Source organism: Mustela nigripes, chromosome 7 (assembly GCF_022355385.1).
Source record: "Mustela nigripes isolate SB6536 chromosome 7, MUSNIG.SB6536, whole genome shotgun sequence".
Taxonomy (NCBI): Eukaryota; Metazoa; Chordata; class Mammalia; order Carnivora; family Mustelidae; genus Mustela; species Mustela nigripes.
Genome location: NC_081563.1, coordinates 53263052 through 53286813, shown reverse-complemented (window position 1 = coordinate 53286813; position 23762 = coordinate 53263052). Strand labels below are relative to the sequence as shown.

Here is a 23762-nt window from a genome sequence, read left to right as displayed (position 1 = left end):
TCAGGGGGTTAAAGCCTCTGCCTTTGGCTCAGGTCACGATCCCAGGATCCTGGGATTGAGCCACGCATCGGGCTCTCTGCTCAATCCCAGGGTCCTGGGATCGAGCCACGCATCAGGCTCTCTGCTCAGCAGGGAGCCTGCTCCCCCCACCCCGCCCCGCCCCTCCTGCCTCTCTGCCTACTTGTGATCTCTATCTGTCAAATAAATAAATAAAATCTTTTTTTTTTAAGATTTTATTTATTTATTTGACAGACAGAGATCACAAGTAGGCAGAGAGGCAGGCAGAGAAAGAGGAGGAAGCAGGCTCCCTGCTGAGCAGAGAGCCCGATGCGGGGCTCCATCCCACGAACCTGGGACCATGACCTGAGCGGAAAGCAGAGGCTTTAACCCACTGAGCCACCCAGGCGCCCCACCCCAAGTATCCAACTCTTGATTTTGGCTCAGTCATGATCTCAGGGTCCTGAGATCAAGCCCATGTTGGGTTGGGCTCTGTGCTAGGTATGGAGTCTGCTTGATTCTCTCTCTCTCTCTCCTTCTCACTCTGCCCTTCCCCGCAAGAAAAGAAAAGAAATTGTCCTCTATCTCTTCCCTTTCCCATTCTCAAAATCAGTCTTTAGTCATTTAATCCTTACAAGAAGATAGGTGTCATTCATCATTATCTCCATTTGACAAGTACAGAAACTGAGTTTCTGAGAGGTTCAAGACCAAACAGCTAGTATGTGGGTGACCAGGGTTTCTGGAAAAGAATTTTCAGATATGAAGGAAGATAAAGATAGAAAACTCCTTCACTCATGCTGAGAAGACGTGGCTATGACAGTGGGTTCCTAGAAGGTATCTGAATGAACCAAGACTGGTAACAGGATTTTAAAGAAACTCCTGGTCTAGTAAGACAAGACCAAAGAAAAACTGTAACTCAAAAAGCCACTAATCCCGTGAGCTATCAGAAATCCTGCCCTCCCAGAAATAGTACAAATTATCAATAAGCCTGACAAAGTAGGACTTCATCTCTAAGGAGAGCCATATCCTTGCAAACCCGTCCTTACCTCCCCAATTCCAAAATGGTGTATCACTTTATCCTGTTAGAGAGCACAGCACTATTCAGATCAAAACATTTTCTAGACTGCGTCACTTGAGGGCAGAAACAATATGGTATTCATATAGATCTTCCCCTCATTATCTGGCACATAACCCCTATACATTAATTTAAAAATATATTCATTCAACTCCCAAGTGCTAGGCACTATTCTAGGAGATGGTGATATAGCAACAAGCAAAACAACATCCTAGCTATCATGAAATTTACATTTCAGTGGCAGGTGACCAATAATAAACAAACTATGTAGAGAGAGTCTCTAGAACAGTGTGTGGCACATAGTAGGCATCCCTCAATAAATATATGAATAATGAATGAATAGTACATCAAACAGTAATAACGTCTATGGAAAAAAAATTAAGTAGGGAAAGGGAACGGTGAAGGCAGAGAGCAGGAGACGGTTTTACTTTAAATAGCGAAGTCAAGGAATGCTTTACAAACTAGACAACAGAGCAGAAACCTGAAGGAGGTAAGGGAGGAGGCCATACTGGTAACTGGAAGAAGTATTCCAGGAAAGAATACAACTACAGAAGTCCAAGGCTTGGCATGTTGGAGCAACTTCAAGGAGACCAGAAGTGTCCAGAGCACAAGGGGAATGTGGTAGATGATGTCAGGAGCAGCCTCAAGAGTGCTGTTCAAGATCCTATGTGGCATCCTAGATCACTGTAAGGACTTTAATTTTTAACATGGGCGGGACCCAGACAACGCTTCTCAGCAGAGGAGTGGCACGATTTGATAGACACTTAACAGGATTACTCTGGTAGGCCAAGGGAAGCCTATTCCAAAAGTAGCAGGTGAGGCAGTAAGAAGTGTTCAAACTCTGGATGTTTTTTAAGGTAGAACTTACAGGACCTTCTAGTGGACTATATGAGGAAAGTAAGAAAAATAACAGAGCCAGGGCACCTCAGTGGCTCAGTCAATTAAGCGTCTGCCTTCACTGAGATCATGATCCCAGGGTCCTGGGATTGAGCCCTGCATCAGGGAGCAGGGAGTCTACTTCTCCCTCTCCCTCTACTGCTCCCCCTGGGTTGTGCTCTCTCACTCTCTCTCTGTGTCAAATAAATAAATTAAAACTTTAAAAAGAACGGACTCAAGGGTGAGTCCTCCATATATTCAATACACCTGAAACTAAAATGGGGAGGAACTGGCAGAGGTACACATTTGAAGATTTATTTATTTATTTGAGAGAGAGAAAGAGAGAGAGAGAGAGCGCGCGCGAGCTCCAGTAGAGGAAGGGACAGAGAGAGAGAATCCTCAAACTCCCCACTGAGCATGAAGCCTGACACACGGCTCCATCTTATGACCCAGGGGATCATGACCTGAGCTGAAAGCAAGAGCCAGATGCCCAAATGCCTGAGCCAATGGGTAGCTCCCAGAGGTACACATTTGAGAGAAGTTTCAAAATTAATTTGCTGAATATGTTAAGCTCAAGAAGCTATTAAATAACCAAGTAGAGATGATATCCTGTAGGCAGTCAGATAAGAGAGTCTTGAGTTCAGGGGAAGACATCCAAGCTGATGATATATACACTTGAGAATTGTCAGAGTACAAATGGCATTTAAAGTCTTGAAAGAGAACACCTAGGGAATGAGAGTAAACAGAGAAGGGATGCACGGACTGATCCAAGTACTCACTCCACTATTAGAGGCTAAGAAGATAAGGAGGATTCAAAAGGGGGCTGGGGATGAGAAGCCAAAAAAGGGGGATGGGGTTGAGAAGGAGGGGCCAGTGAGGCAGGGGAAAACCAAGGGAGTGGCATTGTAGAAGCCAAATGAAACTAAAGTGCAAGGAGGGAGTGTCAGGTGCCACAGAGAGGTCAAGATTACTGAGAAATGACCACAGAATCTGTGTGCTACTTTCTAAGCATGTTCTTCCTACTCCACACAGTACTTTTTTACTTTTAATCCAGATAAAATCCCAGTATTGTCCAATGAATACACAAAAGGTTTTTATTTAATGCAGCTATAACTATGTCTCAAAAAAACAAAAAACCAAAAATCAATGTGCTTAATCCAGACACAACAGATTTTACACAGCAAATAATGCTGAACAAATGCTTTGTCTGGTTGAATTAATTGTGTCTCTGAAACAAAGTTCCCAACTAAGTCTTGCTTGTGCTCAGTAGGTGGGATCAGAGAAATGTGCTATTTAAATGTATTTCTTTTGTTCTGCCATAAAGGAGCAGTTATTGTTGAACTCCTTTCCCTCCTTCCTAACTCAAACATCCTAACCACCTGAACAAAAACCATAAATTTCCACACACACACACACACACACACACACACACACCCCTTTGAAAACAAAGCAGAACACAACCCATGTCCAAAACTTGGATAAGAAAGGGATATACTGGGGTGCCTGGGTGGCTCAGTGGGTTAAGCCGCTCAGTGCGTTAAGCCGCTGATCAGGTCATGATCTCGGGGTCCTGGGATCGAGTCCCGAACCGGACTCTCTGCTCAGCAGGGAGCCTGCTTCCTCCTCTCTCTCTCTCTCTGCCTGTCTCTCTGCCTACTTGTGATCTCTCTCTGTCAAATAAATAAATTAAAAAAAAAAAAAGAAAGGGATATACTAAGCCCTGTATCTTCTTATCTTTACTCACAGAGGGTGAACAATCATTTGCTAATTCAAAAACTGCTTTACTTACATTTTCTCCTTCGAATCTCTAGACCAGAAATACAATTTCTGATGTCTACATCTTAAATGAGAATTATTGCTACAAAATAAGACTTAAACTTTCTGTGTGTAAGCACAATCAAGTCTCAGTAACATACACCTCTGAAGTAGCAGAACAATCATCGCCAAAAACTGGATCATGCAAGCATCCTTCCTGAAATGTCTTCAACATCTGAACGGACTGTGCACACTCAGCCTTTAGGCCTCTGTTTCCCTTCTCAAGAGTTCTCCTTTCCTGCCCTCCACCCTACAATTTGCTAACCTGGGACTCAGCCTGAATGCCAACTTCTCTAAGTAGCCTTTCTGGATCCCCTCCAAGGCTGAATCAAGGACCCTCTTCTAAGCGCATGGCATCCTCTGCTTACTCATATTCTAAAATAGTAATGTACTATACTGTGAATCTGTTTATTTGTCAGTGTCACTCTCCTGGTCACAAACATCTTGAAGGCAAGGACAGGATCTCATTCATTTCTGTATCCTCAGTGTTTGGGACGTATCAAGCAATCAGTAAGTATTTGCTGACTGGGGTGCCTGGCTGGCTAGGTCGGTAGAGTATGAGACTCTTGATCTCAGGGTCCTGAGTTCAAGCCCCATGCTGGGAGTTGAGCTAACGTGAAAAAGAAAAGAAAAGAAAATTAAGAAAAGAAAAAACTATTTGCTGACTGAATGAATAAGATAAATTTTGACCTAGAATACTTGAAGTGATCTTTATAGCACATTTTCCTTGATATACCAACTGATCTGAGGCTAATATTAAAATTACCAGCATCTTAATTACATCCCCAGCTGAGAGCAAAAACAAAGCAATTTTCCCAACCTCTCATTGGGAAGAGAGGATAAAAAAGAGACAAGGTGCTCAGGAGTTGTCGTATCAGCTGCTCTTTCTTGGTCTAAGACAACAGCCTATGCTTTCCACACCACACGAGGGCCCAATGGACTTCTGAATTGTTTTCTTCACATCTCTTCCAACGATCCTGTGTATTTCTCTTCCCTCTGCCCTAGTCTTTTCTCTTTTCTTTTCTTACCTTTTTCCCTTCCTTACTTTCTATACTTTGCATTTGTACTCTGTTCTCATTTTCCTTTTAACTTTTCTCTGCACTCCCTTCTCCATGCCTTATTTCAGTCAGAGTAACCCTGAGGAATCCATGGACATTACTTTCCCCAACTAGGAGAACTTATGACAAGAATGTTGCTGTACCTCCTGGGCACTTGTATAAAGCACATCAATATATTTTTTATGTTTCTGAGAAAATCCAGTAATAACCCCATAACAGCAGCACAAAATCATCAGTATATGAGATTAATATTATTACTCTTGTTACAATCCAAGAAATGGGTAAAAAAAATATTTCTTAGGCTAGGGGCACCTGGGTGGCATCTAAGTATCTGACTCTTGGGCGCCTGGGTGGCTCAGTGGGTTAAGCCTCTGCCTTTAGCTCAGGTCATGGTCTCAGGGTCCTGGGATCGAGCCCCATATCGGGCTCTCTGCTCAGCAGGGAGCCTGCTTCCCTTCCTCTCTCTCTGCCTGCCTCTCTGCCTACTTGTGATCTCTGTCTGTCAAATAAATAAATAAAATCTTAAAAAAAAAAAAATTTAAATATCTGACTCTTGATTTCAGCTCCGGTCATGATCTTAGAGTCATGAGATTGAGCCCCAAGTTGGGCTCTGCACTCAGCACAGAGTCTGCTTAAGACTCTCTCTCCCTCTGCCCACTCCGCCCCCACTTTGTGCATGGGTGTCCTCTATCTCTTCCTCTAAAATAAATAAATAAATCTTAAAAAAAGAAAGAAAGAAGGAAAGAAAAGATAGTGGGGCACCTGGATGGCTCAGTCCATTAAGTGTCTGCCTTCGGCTTAGGTCATGATCCCAGGATCCTGGGATTGAACCCTGCCATCAAACTCCCTGCTCAGCAGAGAGCCTGGTTCTCCATCTCCTACTCTGCCTGCTCATGCCCTCTCTCTCCCTCTGTCAAACAAATAAATAAAATCTGAAAGAAAGAGAGAGAAAGAAAGAAAGAAAAGAAAAAGGAAAGGGAAGGAAGATCTGCCTTCAGCTCAGGTCATGATCTCAGGGTCCAGAGGTTAAGCCTTACACTAGGGGCTCCGTGGGGAGTCCATTTCTCCCTCAGTCTCTCTCTATGTTCTCCTGCTTTCTCTCTCTAAAATAAGTAACACCTTTTAAATAAATTAATAAAGGGGTAAATGTCATTAAAAATACATATATATACAAATACTCCTTAAGCTATATTCTGTAGTATCCCAGAAAGTGATAGGGTCAAGGCCCTCTCAATTTACTATAATTTCATTTTATTTTTTAAGATTTTATTTATTTGACAGAGAAAGACACAGCGAGAGAGGGAACACAAGCAGGGGTAGTGGGAGAGAGAGAAGCAGGCTTCCCACTGAGAAGGGAGCCCAATGCGGGGCTCAATCCTAGGACCCTAGAATCATGACCTGAGCCTAAGGCAGAAGCTTAACAACTGAGCCACCCACGAGCCCCAATTTACTATAATTTGAAATAAAAGAAAAATGAGAAGCAAATTCTGAAGGAATAAGAAAAAAAGAAATTATGTTTTTTTAAAAAAATGCTGCATGTTAGCTTCCCTATGACCCTGCAACTGCACTACTGGGTATTTACCCCAAAGATACAGATGTAGTGAAAAGAAGGGCCATCTGTACCCCAATGTTCATAGCAGCAATGGCCACGATCGCCAAACTGTGGAAAGAACCAAGATGCCCTTCAAGGGACGAATGGATAAGGAAAATGTGGTCCTATACACTATGGAGTATTATGTCTCCATTTGATAGGATGAATACCCAACTTTTGTATTAGCATGGACGGGACTGGAGGAAATTATGCTGAGTGAAATAAGTCAAGCACAGAGTCAATTATCATATGGTTTCACTTATTTGTGGAGCCTAAGAAATAACAAGGAGGACATGGGGAGATGGAGAGGAGAAGGGAGTTAAGAGAAATTGGAAGAGGAGATGAACCATGAGAGACTATGGACTTTGAAAAACAATCTTACGGTTTTGAAGGGGTGGTGAGTGGGAAGTTGGGCCAGGCTGGTGGTGGGTATTGTGGAGGGCACATATTGCATGGAGCACTGGGTGTGGTTCATAAACAATGAATTCAAAAAAAAAAATACATTTTTTTAAAAAGACAGAAAAAAAAATGTTGCATGTTGGTAGGGCAAATTTAAAAAGCTATCTATACTTGCTGGACCATGTAGACTAAGGGGAAAAAGTGTGGTCCCTGCCTCCAGAGTCTCCAGAGGAATAATTCCCACCACTCCCCAAACCCATAAATGTAAACATTAGAGAAAAAGAGAATAGAGGTTTTCTTAAACCAAAAAAATCAGGAACCTAATGTAAGTGGACTGGCTGCTCTAGGCCAAAAGAATAAAAAATAGATTGAAAGCTTTTTGAGTTAAAGATAAAATTATTCCATGTGTCAAAGCATCAGAAGCCAAAAAGAGGAACAAGACACAACCAACATTCAAGAGATCCAGCTCATGGCGATTCACAGACCTGTACCCCTGGGGATAAAAATACATGTTTATAAAAAAATAAGTAAATAAAAAAAATTTAAAAAAAAAAAAAAAGAGAGAGATCCAGCTCAGGTTCTGACAAGCTGTGCAACCTTGGGCAAGTCACTTCACCCTTCTGATCCATAGATGGCTCGTCCATAAAAATAAGCATAATAATACTTTGCTGGCAAAGTTGTGTGATGATTAACATGAAATCACTTCAAAATTATTTCTTGAAACATGCCAATGTGAAGTAAAAAGAAGCAAAAATCCTTCCTCTGAATGGAATATAAATCCTGTGGTTAAATTTCCAAAGTCTAGGGCGCCTGGGTGGCTCAGTGGGTTAAGCCACTGCCTTCAGCTCAGGTCATGATCTCAGGGTCCTGGGATCGAGTCCCGCATCGGGCTCTCTGCTCAGCAGGGAGCCTGCTTCCTCCTCTCTCTCTCTCTGCCTGCCTCTCTGCCTACTTATGATCTCTATGTCAAATAAATAAATAAAATATTAAAAAAAAAAAATTTCCAAAGTCTAGGCCTGACTCACCTTCACAACCTCATTAAACTCCTTAACTAACCTGCAGTCATTCAAATGCGAGAAGAGTCATACATGAGGCTCCAGGGGTGGGGCAGTGACTATTTAGTCCATTGTTCCATATCTTAGGGGCTTCATCTGTAAAATGGGTGGTGTGGAATTCACTTATATATCCACAAGATAGTGCAGGTCTGGGGAAGGGAGTGGAGAATTTACCATAAGTTATATTTACATAACCCTCCCCTCCTCCAGAGATAAAGAACCAAGATCATCAAATATCATTGCTCCCTAGACAGAATTAGAAGACATCATTTAATCTCTTCTTTTACAGATGGGAAAACCAAAGCCCAGTTTTGAGTTGGGTTATAAACTTCTCAAAGCTAGACAGTGGCAGAGCTGAAGCTGGCAGCCAGAGCCACAGATTCCCAAGTCCAGTGCCCTCTTTACCAGATTTCCGGGTCATCCACAGCACGCAGCCTATACAAACACACTATCAACAACAAGACACGCACGCTACAATTGAATCAACAGCTCATGTTGCCTATGCAGGCAGAGAGGGTTTGTAGGACTCTAGGGGAAACAAAGAGGCTGAGAGCTGGGAAGGGGATATCTTTATTGAGGGGCAGGAGAAGGTAGAATCCTAGAGGTACTCAGATAAGAAAAAACTAATGGAAAACTTCAGGCAAAAAAGGTTTAAAACAAGCAGTCTTGGGAAGACAGACTCAATGGATACAATTTTCTTTAGGGAAAATAAATATGTGGCAGATTTAGAGAAGCAGAATAGTTTGAATCAGGATATAATTCCTAATTATATATAATTTCTCTTTTTGTCTCCTCAGTTTTTAATATTTACTAATAATTTTAATTCCCCAAACAGTTCTGTCTCTCCTATAAGACAAGGTCCTTTGCAGAAACCACATCTTACATAGTGGTAAATATACAGACTCTGGATTCAGATTGCCTAGATTCAAACCCCTATTTTCCAATTTAATAACTGTACCTTGGACAAAATCCTTCACCCCTCTGTATCTCTGCAAAATGGAAATTAACATCACCCCCATCACAGGTTTTGTGAGGATTAAATGTGTACATTAATCATTTTGGTCACAACCTAATAATGGGTTTCTCATTATTTTAGTTTTGATGTGCCTTTTTATTTCATGTTAAAGAACAGAAACTACCAAAGTATACTGCACATCATAAGAACAAGTATTGTTCTGCAAAGATTTTGTTTCATATACGTGATATATATATATGTGCATATATGAGTTATTTTGTAAAATTTAGCTCTTATGGTGGTTTGCTTTTAAAACTGTTGAGAAACCTGGTTGGCATAGTCGGTGGAGTATGTAATCTTGATTGTGGGGTTGTGAGTCCAAGCCCCATGCTGGGGGTAGAGATTACTTAGAAATAAAATATTTAAAATAAAAAAATATGAAAGCCACTGAATTATCATACAGAATAAAGCTTCAAACAGTATCTGGCGTAGTAAGCACTTAGTGCCATTACTGTCATTGTTGCTATGACATATCCACCTACCAAAGTTGTTTGTAGAATTATATACGGTAATGCAAAAGCACTTCAAAAACTATGATATAGGGCACTAACATAAAAGAAGCAAAAAACCCTTCTCTCCATCTCTAACATCCATGCATGTAGAGCCCTATTCAGGCACATACATATTCCTTGTTTGGCCTACAATTTATTTGTTACGTTAAACTCAAGAGTTCACAGACTTAACGATTTACCTAATAGTGTCATGCCCTCTCAATATTTGCAGAGAAATGAAGGCTTGGTGCCAAAGTCAAATTATTTATTTTTACTTGGTTAGGATATTGGGGTGAGGAAGGCGGAAATCATGCCCATGCTTAGCTGAAGGAAGCTAGTGAGTCACACACAGAAACTGCTTGCTCCCACAGAGCCAGGTAGATTTAAATGTGCCACAGACAAGGCTGGACTGACAGATACTTCAGCCTTTGGGTAGGGCTGAATCATTTCCCCCTCCCTATCGTCACCCAAACACCTCATTAAAAAAATAGCATTTGAGCCTCTTACAGATATAGCTCATACCAGGAAAAACTGGGAATCCCCAGATACAAACTGGGGGTAACTATGCACCAAAAGGTTACCTGAGGGGTTCCTTTAAATGACAAGCTCACCTAAACATCGAAATAGCACTTGAATTCTAAAACCGTAACTTACCAAAAAAATTTGAAAATGTGCTCACCAATAAGGAAATCAGAAGGTCAGGATTCCATCCTCCACACTGTGTGACCTTGAATTAGTCACTTCATCTCTCTGGGCCTAAGTGAATTCGTCTGTTAAAAAAAAGAGAGAGAGAGAGGTAAAACCTACCTCAGAAGATCATTGTAAAAATTAAAGATAGTATGCAGTAAAATGGTAGCACAGCATCTGGCACTGGTAAATGCACAGTAACATTCGTCTCTGTCCCCCCACACTAAAAGTGAATGCCAGGTGTGGGTAAACTGAGGTTCACCAGCCAGCTGCCCTCTGAAAAAGGTCACTGGTATCTGAATGGCTTTATGGAAATTATCTTTTTTATTTTTTTAAGTTGTTTTATGAGACCATTTCTTGGTCTCTCCAGCACACCAGCCTGAGATGAAAGTCTAGGAAATCAGGAACTTTCTAGCTCATTTCTTAAAGCAGCAATTCCTAAATGCTTCGGTACTGGGGGGCCCAAATTAACCACTGGTACTGCCCCTCGTTACTCACTATTAAATTTAAAACTAACGAGAACTCAGTATTATGCCTTCATTTTTTTAGTTATAAACGTTTCCATTTTAAATTAATGGAGGAAATGCATTAAAATTAGGCAGCCGAGGTTTGGACCCGGGTGGGCAGAGAGCACTCGCTTCGAGGGGAAGGCTGCCGCCAAGACGCACGGGATGGGGGTGGGGGCATTCTGGAGCTTTAGGGTCGACCCCAATTTCTCGTTGGCGACAAATCCAGGACACGTGTCGCCATTTTGTGTTCCGGAAACATGGCGGCCACTCCAAGGGGAAGGAAGGGGGGGGCGGAGGGACCGCCACGTTAGCTTCTTTCCCTGCGGGATCCTAAAGCACGCTGCGCACACGTCTGTCTGGGTGCATTCTCTGTCCGGCTTAGCCGAAGTAAAGAGAAACGGAAAGAAATAAACGTACACGAGCCACCCAAACGACTTTTCTTTAGCGAGAAGAACGTGCGATGGCGAACTGCAAGAAAGGCCTTCCAAGATGGCGGGGCCCGACAGGGGCCGCCCCCGAAGAAAGCGGGGCGCGGCGTCTGCACCAAGGGTAGAAAGGCAGAGCGGGAGCTTAAACGGCATGGGGAAAATCGCAAGAACCACCCCCCCGCACTACTCGGGACCCCTAAAAAAATGCGGTTCCCAAGAGGCATACCATTGTCTTAAATGTCTGACAAGACTGCCACGACTAAAAAGACACTAGGAGGTGGGGTTTCTCTAGATTCAACCGAAAGAAACTTGCAAAATGCAAACAAAGCATTATGTAAATGGACGCCATTCTTTTTTTATGGCCAGGTTTCCAACACTGCCCAGAAATCAAGTGCAGAGCCGCAACTTGGGCGGCGGTGGGGGGATTTCGGTTTTTTTCCTCACCGGTCGCCGCTGGGGGACCGGGGCAAGGCTGGGGGCTGGCGCGGGGCGCCCGGGCACCGGGGACGAAGGGGCCCCACGTGCCTGCTCGCGCGCGCTCGCGCGCGCGCACCCGCCCCACAAGCCTCGCCTCGCCGCCCCTCCCCCCCGGAAGACCGCCGCTGCCCCTCCCGTCTCCCCACACCCTCGCGCACGCGCTCTAGCCGCCTCACGCGCACGTTTTAAACCCGCGGCGTCCCAGCTGCCGCCTGCAGTTACTGCCGGGGCTGCCCGTGTCGCTCCGCTTCCAAACCCCTTTTGCAAGGCGGGAAAATAACGTTTCAACCCCATTCACAACACTAACATTTCAAAACATTTGCCAGTGGCGCTTGAGTTAATAAAATGCACGTTGTTTTAAAACCTTGCCGGGCTCACAGCATCTGCCCATCGGGGCTTTATGTTCAACGCTAGGCTGTTAAAAAGAGTTTTTAAAAACTACCATGTGGAGGTTGGCGCAATCTTGTGACCTAAAAAAGACGGGTCCTCTTTTTTTTCAAGGGGTCCTGCGCGGCAAGCACTTCCGGGGTCAGAGGGTACGCGGGGTTGAAAGCGGGCTTCCCGCCCCGCCCAGACCGCCGAGGCTGCCGCCGGAGTCGCCACCGCCGCGCCCTCGCCCACCCGCCCGCCCGCCGCTCCCGGCCCCGCTCGCCCCCTCCGCCGCCGCCGCCTGCCCCTGCGACGACGCCGCGGCCTCCCGCCCGCGCCCGCTCGCTCCCGCGGCCCTCGCTCGCCTCGCGCCGGCAGTTTTGGGCCTACACCTCCCCTCCCCCCGCCAGCCACCAAAGACTTGACCACGTAACGAGCCCAACTCCCCCGAACGCCGCCCGCCGCTCGCCATGGATGCCGGTGTGACTGAAAGTGGACTAAATGTGACTCTCACCATTCGGCTGCTTATGCACGGAAAGGAAGTAGGAAGCATCATTGGGAAGAAAGGGGAGTCGGTTAAGAGGATCCGCGAGGAGAGTGGCGCGCGGATCAACATTTCGGAGGGGAATTGTCCGGAGAGAATCATCACTCTGACCGGCCCTACCAATGCCATCTTTAAGGCCTTCGCTATGATCATCGATAAGCTGGAAGAAGATATCAACAGCTCCATGACCAACAGCACGGCGGCCAGCAGGCCCCCGGTCACCCTGAGGCTGGTGGTGCCGGCCACCCAGTGCGGCTCCCTGATTGGGAAAGGCGGGTGTAAGATCAAAGAGATCCGCGAGAGTACGGGGGCCCAGGTCCAGGTGGCGGGGGATATGCTGCCCAACTCCACTGAGCGGGCCATCACCATTGCTGGCGTGCCGCAGTCTGTCACCGAGTGTGTCAAGCAGATCTGCCTGGTCATGCTGGAGACGCTCTCCCAGTCTCCGCAAGGGAGAGTCATGACCATTCCGTACCAGCCCATGCCGGCCAGCTCTCCAGTCATCTGCGCGGGCGGCCAAGATCGGTGCAGCGACGCTGCGGGCTACCCCCATGCCACCCATGACCTGGAGGGACCACCTCTAGATGCCTACTCGATTCAAGGACAACACACCATTTCTCCGCTCGATCTGGCCAAGCTGAACCAGGTGGCAAGACAACAGTCTCACTTTGCCATGATGCACGGCGGGACCGGATTCGCCGGAATTGACTCCAGCTCTCCAGAGGTGAAAGGCTATTGGGCAAGTTTGGATGCATCTACTCAAACCACCCATGAACTCACCATTCCAAATAACTTAATTGGCTGCATAATCGGGCGCCAAGGCGCCAACATTAATGAGATCCGCCAGATGTCCGGGGCCCAGATCAAAATTGCCAATCCCGTGGAAGGCTCCTCTGGTAGGCAGGTTACTATCACTGGTTCTGCTGCCAGTATTAGTCTGGCCCAGTATCTAATCAATGCCAGGCTTTCCTCCGAGAAGGGCATGGGGTGCAGCTAGAACAGTGTAGGTTCACTTAAAACCCCTTTCTGCTGTTTTCCCATGATCCAACTGTGTAATTTCTGGTCAGTGATTCCAGGTTTTAAATAATTTGTAAGTGTTCAGTTTCTACACAACTTTATCATCCGCTAAGAATTTAAAAATCACATTCTCTGTTCAGCTGTTAATGCTGGGATCCATATTTAGTTTTATAAGCTTTTCCCTGTTTTTAGTTTTGTTTGGGTTTTTGGCTCATGAATTTTATTTCTGTTTGTCGATAAGAAATGTAAGAGTGGAATGTTAATAAATTTCAGTTTAGTTCTGTAATGTCAAGAATTTAAAAATTAAAAAATGGATTGGTTAAAAAATGCTTCATATTTGAAAAAGCTGGGACTACTATCTTAAACTCTTTGTTGGTGGTTTTTTTTCCCCTTCCCTTTTAGTATTAGGCCTTTGTAGGAAGAAGGGTGGGCCCATCCTTGGTGTTCTCTAGCCCTTTTCACCTATTGGTAAGATTCCATTCCCTTTCTGTCCCAACAAAGGAACACGGCAGGCTGGGCCTGCTTTGGGGTATTTTGCAGACGGAGGGTCTCTCCCGGAGAGTGACATCTCTCCAGCTAAGTTCCAGAGAGAGGCCTCTGCCCATTTCTCTGGTAGAAAACGAGGGTTTTCTGAGATGGAAAAAGTAGCCCTTTCCGTAGGAGCCCTAATGAATGGCAGTGTGTCCTCCCGACCAGCCAGCCCCTCCCCCCAACCCAATCTCACTGGGGAAACTTAGGAACAAAAAAAATGTTCTAAGGTGGGAGGAGCCTGGGGGGGTTACCCAGAGGAGAGGTGGGGGAGGGAAAAGGGCTGGGCTGGGGCTGGAGGGAGGGGCTGAGGTGGGGGAAGGGAAAGGGTCAAGGGTGGGTTTGAGGATTTGGAAGAGGGCGGGGTGGTGGTAGGGATGGTGAGGTTTGGGGCCCCCAGGACTGAACGGGGGATGGTACCAGTGGGGTGCACGTGGCAAGCATGCACCTGTGGCAAGCAGCCTGTCAGAGGATGTTATTACACCTTCCAAGTGGTGAATCCAGAAACAAAAGAAGCCCAGCTTCTAATTCTTCAGCTGTGTGCAATGTTAGAGAAGTCATTATACAAGGAAATAATCCTGCTTAAATGGGGCAGCCCTCACAGGCAGGAATGTAGCAAGATCCACTGATTGTAGCCTAAGAATGTGGTGGTAAAAATGCAGGTTCCTGGGTCCCACCCCCTAAATCTAATCAGGAGACCATTTTTAACAATACCCCAAAACGTTCTTAGATTTAAGTGCCACTCATTATCTTTACCAGTGGATTAGGAAGATCTTGCTGTGAAGGCCTAATAACCTCATGTCCACACCAACCAGTTGGAGTAGACTGGACTTGATGAAAGAAGAAAAATTCTCTATGATTAGGCAAAGACACTAGAAAAAGGCAATTCAAGACAATGGACAATTAGGTGCCAAAGTGCTTAGTTCAAACCCCAGGCACTGTGGGAGATCCACTAACAGCAAAGAGAAACTCCTGTGAGAGCAGAGTATTACACGCAATAAATAATCTGTTGAGGCTTACTCTCTACAGGGTATCTATTTTTTCTGAGGTACAGACCTGCTTCCAAGAGGCCCTGGAGGTAAGCCTGGGGTCTACCATGCACTTCCCACCAACCCACTGTGGAGTCATCACTGAAGGGAACCTAATTTCATGAGTTAAACCTGAGTTCAAATATGAGTTCTGCCTCTTACTTGTGGCCTTGGGCAAATTATTTAACCTCTGTATAACATGGAAGTGTTAAAAGTACACATTTCGAGCTTGTGAAAAAAAAAATGAGCATGTTTGTAAAGCAGAGCAGTGCTTACAACGTAGTAGACTTCAGTATACTTCATACTGCAGAAAGCCAAAGGTCCATTTCTGTCCACAGTGTCTTTGGACAGAAAAGACATGCTTAAAAGAGAACAAAGTGTTCTAAATGACAAGCTGAGAGAGGACAGTTGGACTAAGGAGCCAGGACAGGTAAAGGAGGACCTAGTGAAAACCCAGAAATGGGTTGTCTCCCGGAGATGATGAGCTTAAACCAAGTTTGCATGAAGTAGGGCAGGAGTAAATAAGTTGAACCGTCAAACCCAGGCCAAATGGTTTTTGCGGAGTCCCTGAAATTTGCTGGGTGAAGTGGTTCAAATGCCCTATAAAAAGTAGACCTCAAATTGTCCTCAACCCCTTTCCCCTCCCACCCTTTCAAAAGCAAAGCTGACCATAATTTGTAAAATAATGAGTTAAGCAGCAAGGCAGAGGATGAAGGGCAACTTGGATGGACTGAAGTCAAGAAGAGCAGCCAGAACATGGCCTCAAGCGGATTCTAATAACAGTAGTATTACTGGGAATAGGACATTAGTATTACTAGGAATACATGTAGAAAAGAGCCAACGCAAGGGAGATCGAAACTGAATGTGGAGGCTAGAGTAAGCTAGAACGAGGGGAGTAGTGAGTTCAGAAATAGTGATATGACTATTTGCAGGGAGAAATAGTCAACAAGTAGCTAGAAATAGACAAACTGAAGGGAAGTCAGAAACATAGGGAGACAGATAAGTGAGAGGAAGGGGCTAGAGACTGAGTTTTAGGGTAATGGACATAGTCTCCGTGTTCACCACGGTAGCTCTAATGCCTGTCATCATAATATATGTATATATATATATATATATATATATATATATTATTTAATTTTTATTTGTTTGACAGATTACAAGTAGAGAGGCAGGCAGAGAGAGAGAGAGGAGGAAGCAGGCTCCCCACCGAGCAGGGAGCCCGATGCGGGGCTCGATCCCAGGACCCTGGGACCATGACCTGAGCCGAAGGCAGAGGCTTTAACCCACTGAGCCACCCAGGTGCCCCTGTCACCATAATATATTAACAGGAGCTCAGTAAGTATCTGTAGAATGAATACAGCAGTACCTGATGAAGAAGCAATGGGCAAAGCAGCAGGGGAAAAACCAGGATAGTGTCCTTGAGAGGAGTCAAGGAGGAAAGTTTCAAAGTTGACGGAGGACAACAATGCTACAGAGAGGTTTAACAGAATTGAACATTTGTGCAAAATACTTTGAACTAAAATTTAATGTTTTGGTACAACTGGAAGATGCGTAGTAGTAGCTAATTATAGTCAAAAGCACAGTACATAATAGAAAGGGAAGGGAAGGTGGAGGAAGCCACAAAATCAAATGAGGCTAAAACAGCCTTGAATGCCATAATAAAGGGTTGGAGCTTTATTCTGAAAACTAGTGGGCTTCAAAAATTTTCTTTAAAGCATATACACTATTACACATTCGTTTATAAATTACATGTATTTTAGTCATGCTTATTTACAAACTATATACAAGGATAATCCTAAATATTATGTAAGAAAACAAAATTAAGAGGTGCCTGGGTGGCTTAGTCGGTTAAGCGTCTGCCTTCTGCTCAGGTTATGATCCTTGGGTCCTGGGATCAAGTCCCACATTGGAGTCTGGGAGGGAGTCTGCTTCTCCCTCTCTCTCTCTGTCCCTCCCTGATGCTCGTGTGCACACATGTGCTCGCTCACCCTCAAGTAAATAAAATCTAAAAAAAAATTAAATATTAACAGTTATGATAAATTGAAATCTAATTTCTAATAGTTTTTGTTGTTCTTGTTTTAATTCCTTCCACCCAGTCATTTTCAGAGACCACTTTAAGGGGATACCGGGGGAAACACTTCCAAAGTCATGGGTATCTTGGGGAGCAGAATTCCAGAAGAGTGATAGGAGGAAGCCAGATTACACCAGGAGAGTACAGCCTGGAGGCAAGAAAGTGGAGACTGGAGACTAAATGGCTCAAACCTTTGAGGGTGCAAAGGAGAGAGAAAAATAGGACAGTAACCTGAGTGGGGGAGGACCGGATAAAAGATTTTGGTGGGGAGGGTTGTTGTTTTTGAAAGGACTGTCACTAAAGGCAGATAATAAGGAACCAATGGGAAGTTGCAAATAAAAGCTAGGTAAGAGGGCGCCTGGGTGGCTCAGTGGGTTAGGCCTCTGCCTTTGGCTCAGGTCATGATCTCAGGGTCTCTGCTTGGCAGGGAGCCTGCTTCCTCCTTTCTCTCTCTGCCTGCCTCTCTGCTTACTTGTGATCTCTCTCTGTCAAATAAATAAATAAAAATCTTAAAAAAAAAAAAATTTAAAAGCTAGGTAAGAAAGGACTGTGGAGGAGCCTCTAGTTGGCTCAGAGCAGTGTGTGACTCTTGATCTCCAGGTCATGAGTTTGAGCCCCACATTGGGTGTGGAGATTACTATGTTTGTTTTGCTGTTTTTGTTGTAGTTTTTTTGGGGGGAGGGGGTATTGTTGTCATCGCTGTTCTATTTAGTAGGCCCCACATCCAGCATGGAGCCCAGAGCCGGGCTTGAATTCATGACCTGAGATGGAAACCTGAGCCAAGATCAAGAGTCTGATGCTGAGTAACTGAGTAAGCTACCCAGGTGCCTCAAGATTACTTAAATAAAACTTAAAAAAAAAAAAAAAAAGGATTATGGAGAAAAAAAAAAACGATTATGGAGAGAAGAGGGTCTTGGAGCAGTGAAAATCAGATGCCAGGCCAGGATGACTATTAGAATTTAATTCATTTTGTTCCCTCTTCTATCAGGACTTACATTTCAGGACTCTTTTCTTCTCTCTTTGGGGCAGCTTGAGCATGCCCCATCCTCTTCTGGATTGAGGCCTGGAAATCGAGAAGCCCCCTCTACAGTTGGTGTGTTTCCTGCTGCAGCCCTATTCGGGCCACCAGCTTTTGGGCCGCAACTGCTGCCACAGCTGAGAAGACAGAACAGGTTGAGAAGCACCTGCTGTATCATAGCCACGGGAGTTGTCCCACGTGTTTGGAAGGCTAGTCATCCCCCAACCCCCAGTCCCCTCTCTCACCCCACTCAACCTACATACATGAACCCCCCCAACCCACCACGTACCCCACCCCCACCAGCCGCTGGGACATGAATCACCGCTCTTGGGATCACTGTGAGAGCAGCTTCTGTCACCTGGACAGTAAGCAGTGTTTGTTAAGAGCCTGAGTTTTAAAACAAAAAAACAAACAAACAAAAAGAGCTTGAGGTTCGTGAGTTGAACCAACCTCACTCCCTGCTACTCTTAGCTTCCCTTAGTAGTGAGCCACATACTGTCCAGCATCACTGGGCCTGTCACCTCCTGCCAATGAGACAGCACCTAGCCAGACATATAAATAGGCAGTCACCACCAGAGAAGCCTTCCACTGCCAAGTCCTCTGGCCACCTTGCCTGGCTTGGCCACCTGAGGGGCCTTCCTAAAATTCCAATCCGACCACATCACTCCCCTACTTAAAGGCCATCAAGTACCTCCTCCACGCATGGTCTACAAGAGAAAATCCAAACTTCTCAGCATAGCTCATGGACCCTTCAGGATCTCTTCCCACCAGCCTCACCAGCAAGGCCTGCTAGTCCCTAGGATCTGCCTTCAGCCTCCCCTACAGAATGATTTTTAGTTCCCCAGTGTCGTTCTGTTTGGGCATCCTTGCATCTGGGAAATAATGGTTTCTTCATAATTTCTGACCCTGGCTGTCCTCTTTGTTACCTGCCTGGGGTTCTAGGACACCTAACTGGGACTCCTGGCCTTGAGCATGAACATTCTGAAAGGAAAATTATACTCTGCTGTGGATCAGGAGAGCTGAGTTCTACTCCTGACTTTGGCATCCACTCCATGGGTGATCTTGGGCAAGCTTTTTGGGTCTTTTTGGATCCTTCTAGGTCCTTCTGGGTCTCAGTCTTCTATCTGGGAAGAATGAATCAGATAATATCCACAATTCTCTGGCTGCCTTGGGAAATAATACCGCCTTTGTGGGCTCCCACTCCTGCTTCTGCGTCCTGCCACAGGGCGGACTTCTGACACACAGACCTTCTGTAAACACTATTAAGAGAGAAAAACAGAAGTTAACTTAAAAACACAACACACGGGGCGCCTGGGTGGCTCAGTGGGTTAAGCCGCTGCCTTCGGCTCAGGTCATGATCTCACGGTCCTGGGATCGAGTCCCGCATCGGGCTCTCTGCTCAGCAGGGAGCCTGCTTCCTTCTCTCTCTCTCTCTCTGCCTGCCTCTCAGTGTACTTGTAATTTCTCTCTGTCAAATAAATAAATAAAAATCTTTAAAAAAAAAAAAACACAACACACACACACACACAAACCCAAAACAAAACAAAAAAGGCAACAACTGGCTTCAACAAGGCCCAGCTTGGCATTTTGGGTAACCACTCATAGGAGCTTGGCTGAAGAGGAAGCAGATGGAAGGAACTACCAGGAAGATCTACTCTGAATCTCCCAGAAGGTGCTGTCACCTTTAGATGTTATGGTGAGGAGGCTAGGACAATAGAGAGGAAGGCAGAGGGTACACACAAGAGAAGGTTACATATGGACACAGATAATCCCCTAGGCAGACCCAAGCCCCCCTTTTCTTTCCCTGCTCTTATGTCCTAAGAACTAGGGCTTTATGAGAGGGCTCTGGCTCTCTCTGAGCGCACCCTGGACCCTGTCTACTAAAGTAGGAAGAGGGTAGCTAGCTGTTCCCTTTCTCCCAGCGGCAAATTAGCACTTCAGACACCTGCCACCAGGCTAAGTATACCTTAGTGGGGTACTTTAGTGACAGCAGACACACTACCTCATTAGTTACTCTTGGGTGATAGAAGAAATCAAATCAGTTATTCCCTGAGCAGTTCACCCACAGGGTGAAGACACACTTTCTTAAATGTTCCTCCATGAACGTGAACACCTATGCCTTCATTTGTAAGTTCACCTCTACTTCAAAAAGCATTTTCTAGGAGCACCCCGCTGGCTCAGTCAGAAGAGCATGTGACTCTTGATCTCAGGGGTGTAAACTTTAGTCCCACGTTGGGTGTAGAGATTTCTAAAATAAATAAATAAACTTAAAAATTTTTTTTCTAGGGACACCTGGGTGGCTCAGTTGGTTAAGCCTTCGGCTCAGGTCATGATCCCAGCGTCCTGGGATCGAGTCCTGCATCGGGCTCCTTGCTCGGCAGGGAGCCTGCTTCTCCCTCTGCCTCTGCCTGCCTCTCTGTCTGCCTGTGCTCACTCGCTCGCTCTCCCTCTATGCCAGACAAATAAATAAATAAAATCTTTAAAAAAAAAAATTTCTATAGTCTGCTATATTTCAATTAAAAAGGAAATTAATTTAAAAAATTATTTTTCAAGATTTTATTTATTTGAAAGACAGAGAACATGAGCAGGGGAAGGGGCAGAGGGAGAGAAAGAAGCAGATTCCCTGCTAAGTGGGGAGATCATGACCTGAGCCAAAGTCAGACACTTAACCGACTGGGCCGCCCAGGCACCCCCCAAAAATAAAATAAATTTTAAAAGCATGTTCTGGGGGGCGCCTGGGTGGCTCAGTGGGTTAAGCCGCTGCCTTCAGCTCAGGTCATGATCTCAGGGTCCTGGCTCTCTGCTCAGCAGGGAGCCTGCTTCTCTCTCTCTCTCTCTCTGCCTGCCTCTCCATCTACTTGTGATCTCTCTCTGTCAAATAAATAAAATCTTAAAAAAAAAAAAAAAAAAAAGCATGTTCTGGGCTTGCAACAAGGCCCAGCTTGGCATTTTGGGTAACCTATGTAGTATTCTTTTAAAGTAGCATATATATGTTACTCTTTTTAAAAATGGGATCATAGGGGCACCTGTGTGGCTCAGTGGGTTAAAGCCTCTACCTTCAGCTCAGGTCATGATCCTAGGATCGAGCCCCGCATCAGGCTCCCTGCTCAGCGGGGAGCCTGCTTCCCCCCCTCTCTCTCTGTCTGCCTCTCTGCCTACTTGTGGTCTCTGTCTATCAAAAAAAAATAATAAAATCTTTTTTTTTTTTTAAAGATTTTATTTGTTTATTTGACAGAGAGAAATCACAAGTAGATGGAGAGGCAGGCAGAGAGAGAGAGAGGGAAGCAGGCTCTCTGCTGAGCAGAGAGCCCGATGCGGGACTCGATCCCAGGACTCTGAGATCATGACCTGAGCCGAAGGCAGCGGCTTAACCCACTGAGCCACCCAGGCGCCCCAATAATAAAATCTTTAAAAAATAAAAAAATAAAATGGAATCATACTCATTTCTCTAAAAAATAATAATAAAGTAAAATGGGATCATACAATACAGACTAATTTCTTTGCTATTTTTCTTTTTATTAAATTGAGGTATCATTTAGATACCATAAAATCCACCATTTTAAAGTGTGAATTTAGTGGTTTTTAGTATATTCACAAAGTTGTACAATCTCACCACTATCTTCTGCCAGACATTGTTATCACCTCACAAAGAAACCCATACCCATGACCAGTCACTGATCATTCCTCACCCACTCCATCCAACCCAGTCCTGGCAACCAATGATCTACTTTCTGACTCTATGGATTTGCTTGTCCACACATCTCATATAAGTAGAATCGTACAACATGTGGCCTATTGTGACTGGCTTCTTTCACTTAATGTTTTCAAGGTTCATCCATGTTGTAATATGTATGAGTACTTCATTACTTTTTTTGGCTGAACATATTCCATTGTATAACTAGATCACATTTTGTTTATCCACTCAGCAGTTAATACACAATTTGGATTGTTTCCATTTTTTGGCTATTATGAGTAATGCTGTTATGAACACTTGTGTACAAGTTTTTATGGGGACATATGTTTTCACTTCTCTTGGGTGTATACCTAGGAGTAAAATTGCTGGGTCATAGGGTAACTCTATGTTTAACTTTTGAGGAATGGCTGAACTATTTTCTGCAATGGCAATACCGTTTTAATTCCCACCATGAGAGTATGAGGTTTCCAATTTTTCAACCTTCTTACTAATGCTTTTTTTTTTTTTTTTGTAGCCATTCTGCCAGGCGTGAAGTGGTACCTCATTTTGGTTTTAATTTGTATTTCTTAATGATTTTCATTTCATTCATAGAGCATGTGTTCTTGTGCTTATTTGGTCATTTGACTATCTTCTTTGGAGAAATGTCTGTTCAAATATGCTGCCAAGGTGCCTGGGTGGCTCAGTCATTAAGTGTCTGCCTTTGGCTCATGCAGGGTCCTGAGATCAAGTCCTACTTCGAGCTCCCTGCTAGGCGGGAAGACTGCTCTCCCTCTCCCACTCCCCCTGCTTGTGTTCCTGCTCTTGCTGTCTCTCTATCAGATAAAGAAATAAAATCTTAAACACACACACACACACACACACACAAATATTCTGCCCATTTTAAAAATTGGGTTGTCTTTTTATTGTTGATTTGTAAGAGTTCTTTATATATTCTGTATACTAAATTCTTATATTGCAAATATTTTCTCCCATTCTGTGGGTTGTCTCTTAAATTTTTTTTTTCTTTTGTCTCGTAACTTCCTTGATGGTTTCCTTTGAGCCACAGAAGTTTTTAATGTTCGTGAAGTCTAGTTCATCTATTTTTTCTTTGATTGTTGTGTTTCTGGTGTCAATGTCTAAGAAACCACTGCTTATTAATCTAAGGTCATGAAGATTTATGCTAACGCTTTCTTCTTACAGCTCCAGCTCTCACATAATAAAATTCAAAACATAAGGATAAATCTTAATGACCTTGGACTTAGGTCTTTGATCCACTTTGACTTAATTTTTGTGTATGGTTTGAGTAGAGGTCCTAATTAGTTCTATTGCATATAGATATCCAGCTGTCCCAGCCCTGTTTGTTGAAAAATCTATTCTTCCCTTATATCCTATTTTTTAACTTATTTCCTATGTTTAAACTTAATAAATAATGAACATTTTCATTACAATAAACACTATTTCATAGAAGCATATTTTATTAGTCATAAGTATTCCATTACATTGATATAATTTATTTAACCAGTCTCCTATTTAGACACTTAAGTTGTTTTTACATTTTGCTATCTTCTTTACTTTTTTTTTTCTTTTTTTAAGATTTTTTTTTTCATTTATTTGTCAGAGATAGAGAAAGAGCACAAGCAGGGGGAGCAGCAGGCAGAGGGAGAAGTAGGCTTCCTGCTAAGCAGGGAGTCCGATGTGGGACTGGAGCCCAGTGTGAGAATCGATTGCAGGATGCTGGGATCATGACCTAAGCTAAAGGCAGATGCTTAAACAACTGGGCCACCCACGTGCCCCAGGGTGGTTCTATGGAGTGCCTGGATGGTTCAGTCAGTAGAGTTTGTGACTCCTGATCTCAGGGTTGTGAGTCTGAGCCCCATGTTCTGTGTAGAGATTAAATACATTTTTTTTAAAGGGGAGCTAGCTCTATTTTCAAGGCTTTAGATGCATATAATTGCTTTGCTCTAGAGTAGCAGTTCTTAAACTTTTTGGTGTTGGGACCACTTTACACTCTTTTTTTTTTTTTTTTAAGATTTTATTTATT

At 44.3% G+C, this 23762-nt stretch overlaps 1 protein-coding gene and 1 long non-coding RNA gene across 25 annotated transcripts in view; one reads left to right on the top strand and one right to left on the bottom strand.

Moving 5' to 3' along the window:
• The window catches only part of LOC132021478 (uncharacterized), a 113584-nt gene extending 102053 nt beyond the window's left edge, over positions 1 to 11531 (bottom strand). For 15 of the 24 annotated variants that reach the window (XR_009405342.1, XR_009405343.1, XR_009405335.1 and 12 more), the window contains exons 1-2: positions 11223 to 11531; positions 10052 to 10142 (exon numbers count right to left, since the gene is read on the bottom strand). This is a non-coding gene — a long non-coding RNA (uncharacterized LOC132021478). The other 9 variants (XR_009405339.1, XR_009405340.1, XR_009405330.1 and 6 more) reach the window with 5 other exon arrangements.
• A 607-nt stretch (positions 11532 to 12138) lies between these two features.
• PCBP1 (poly(rC) binding protein 1) lies at positions 12139 to 13768 on the top strand. The gene has a single exon (XM_059405921.1). The coding sequence runs from the start codon at positions 12313 to 12315 to the stop codon at positions 13381 to 13383; it is 1071 nt and encodes a 356-aa protein (XP_059261904.1). The 5' UTR covers positions 12139 to 12312; the 3' UTR covers positions 13384 to 13768.
• Positions 13769 to 23762: the final 9994 nt, after the last annotated feature.

Coding starts and splice junctions, on each gene's coding strand:
- PCBP1 (XM_059405921.1), top strand. CDS start 12,313: ATGGATGCCGGTGTGACTGAAAGTGGACTAAATGTGACTCTCACCATT.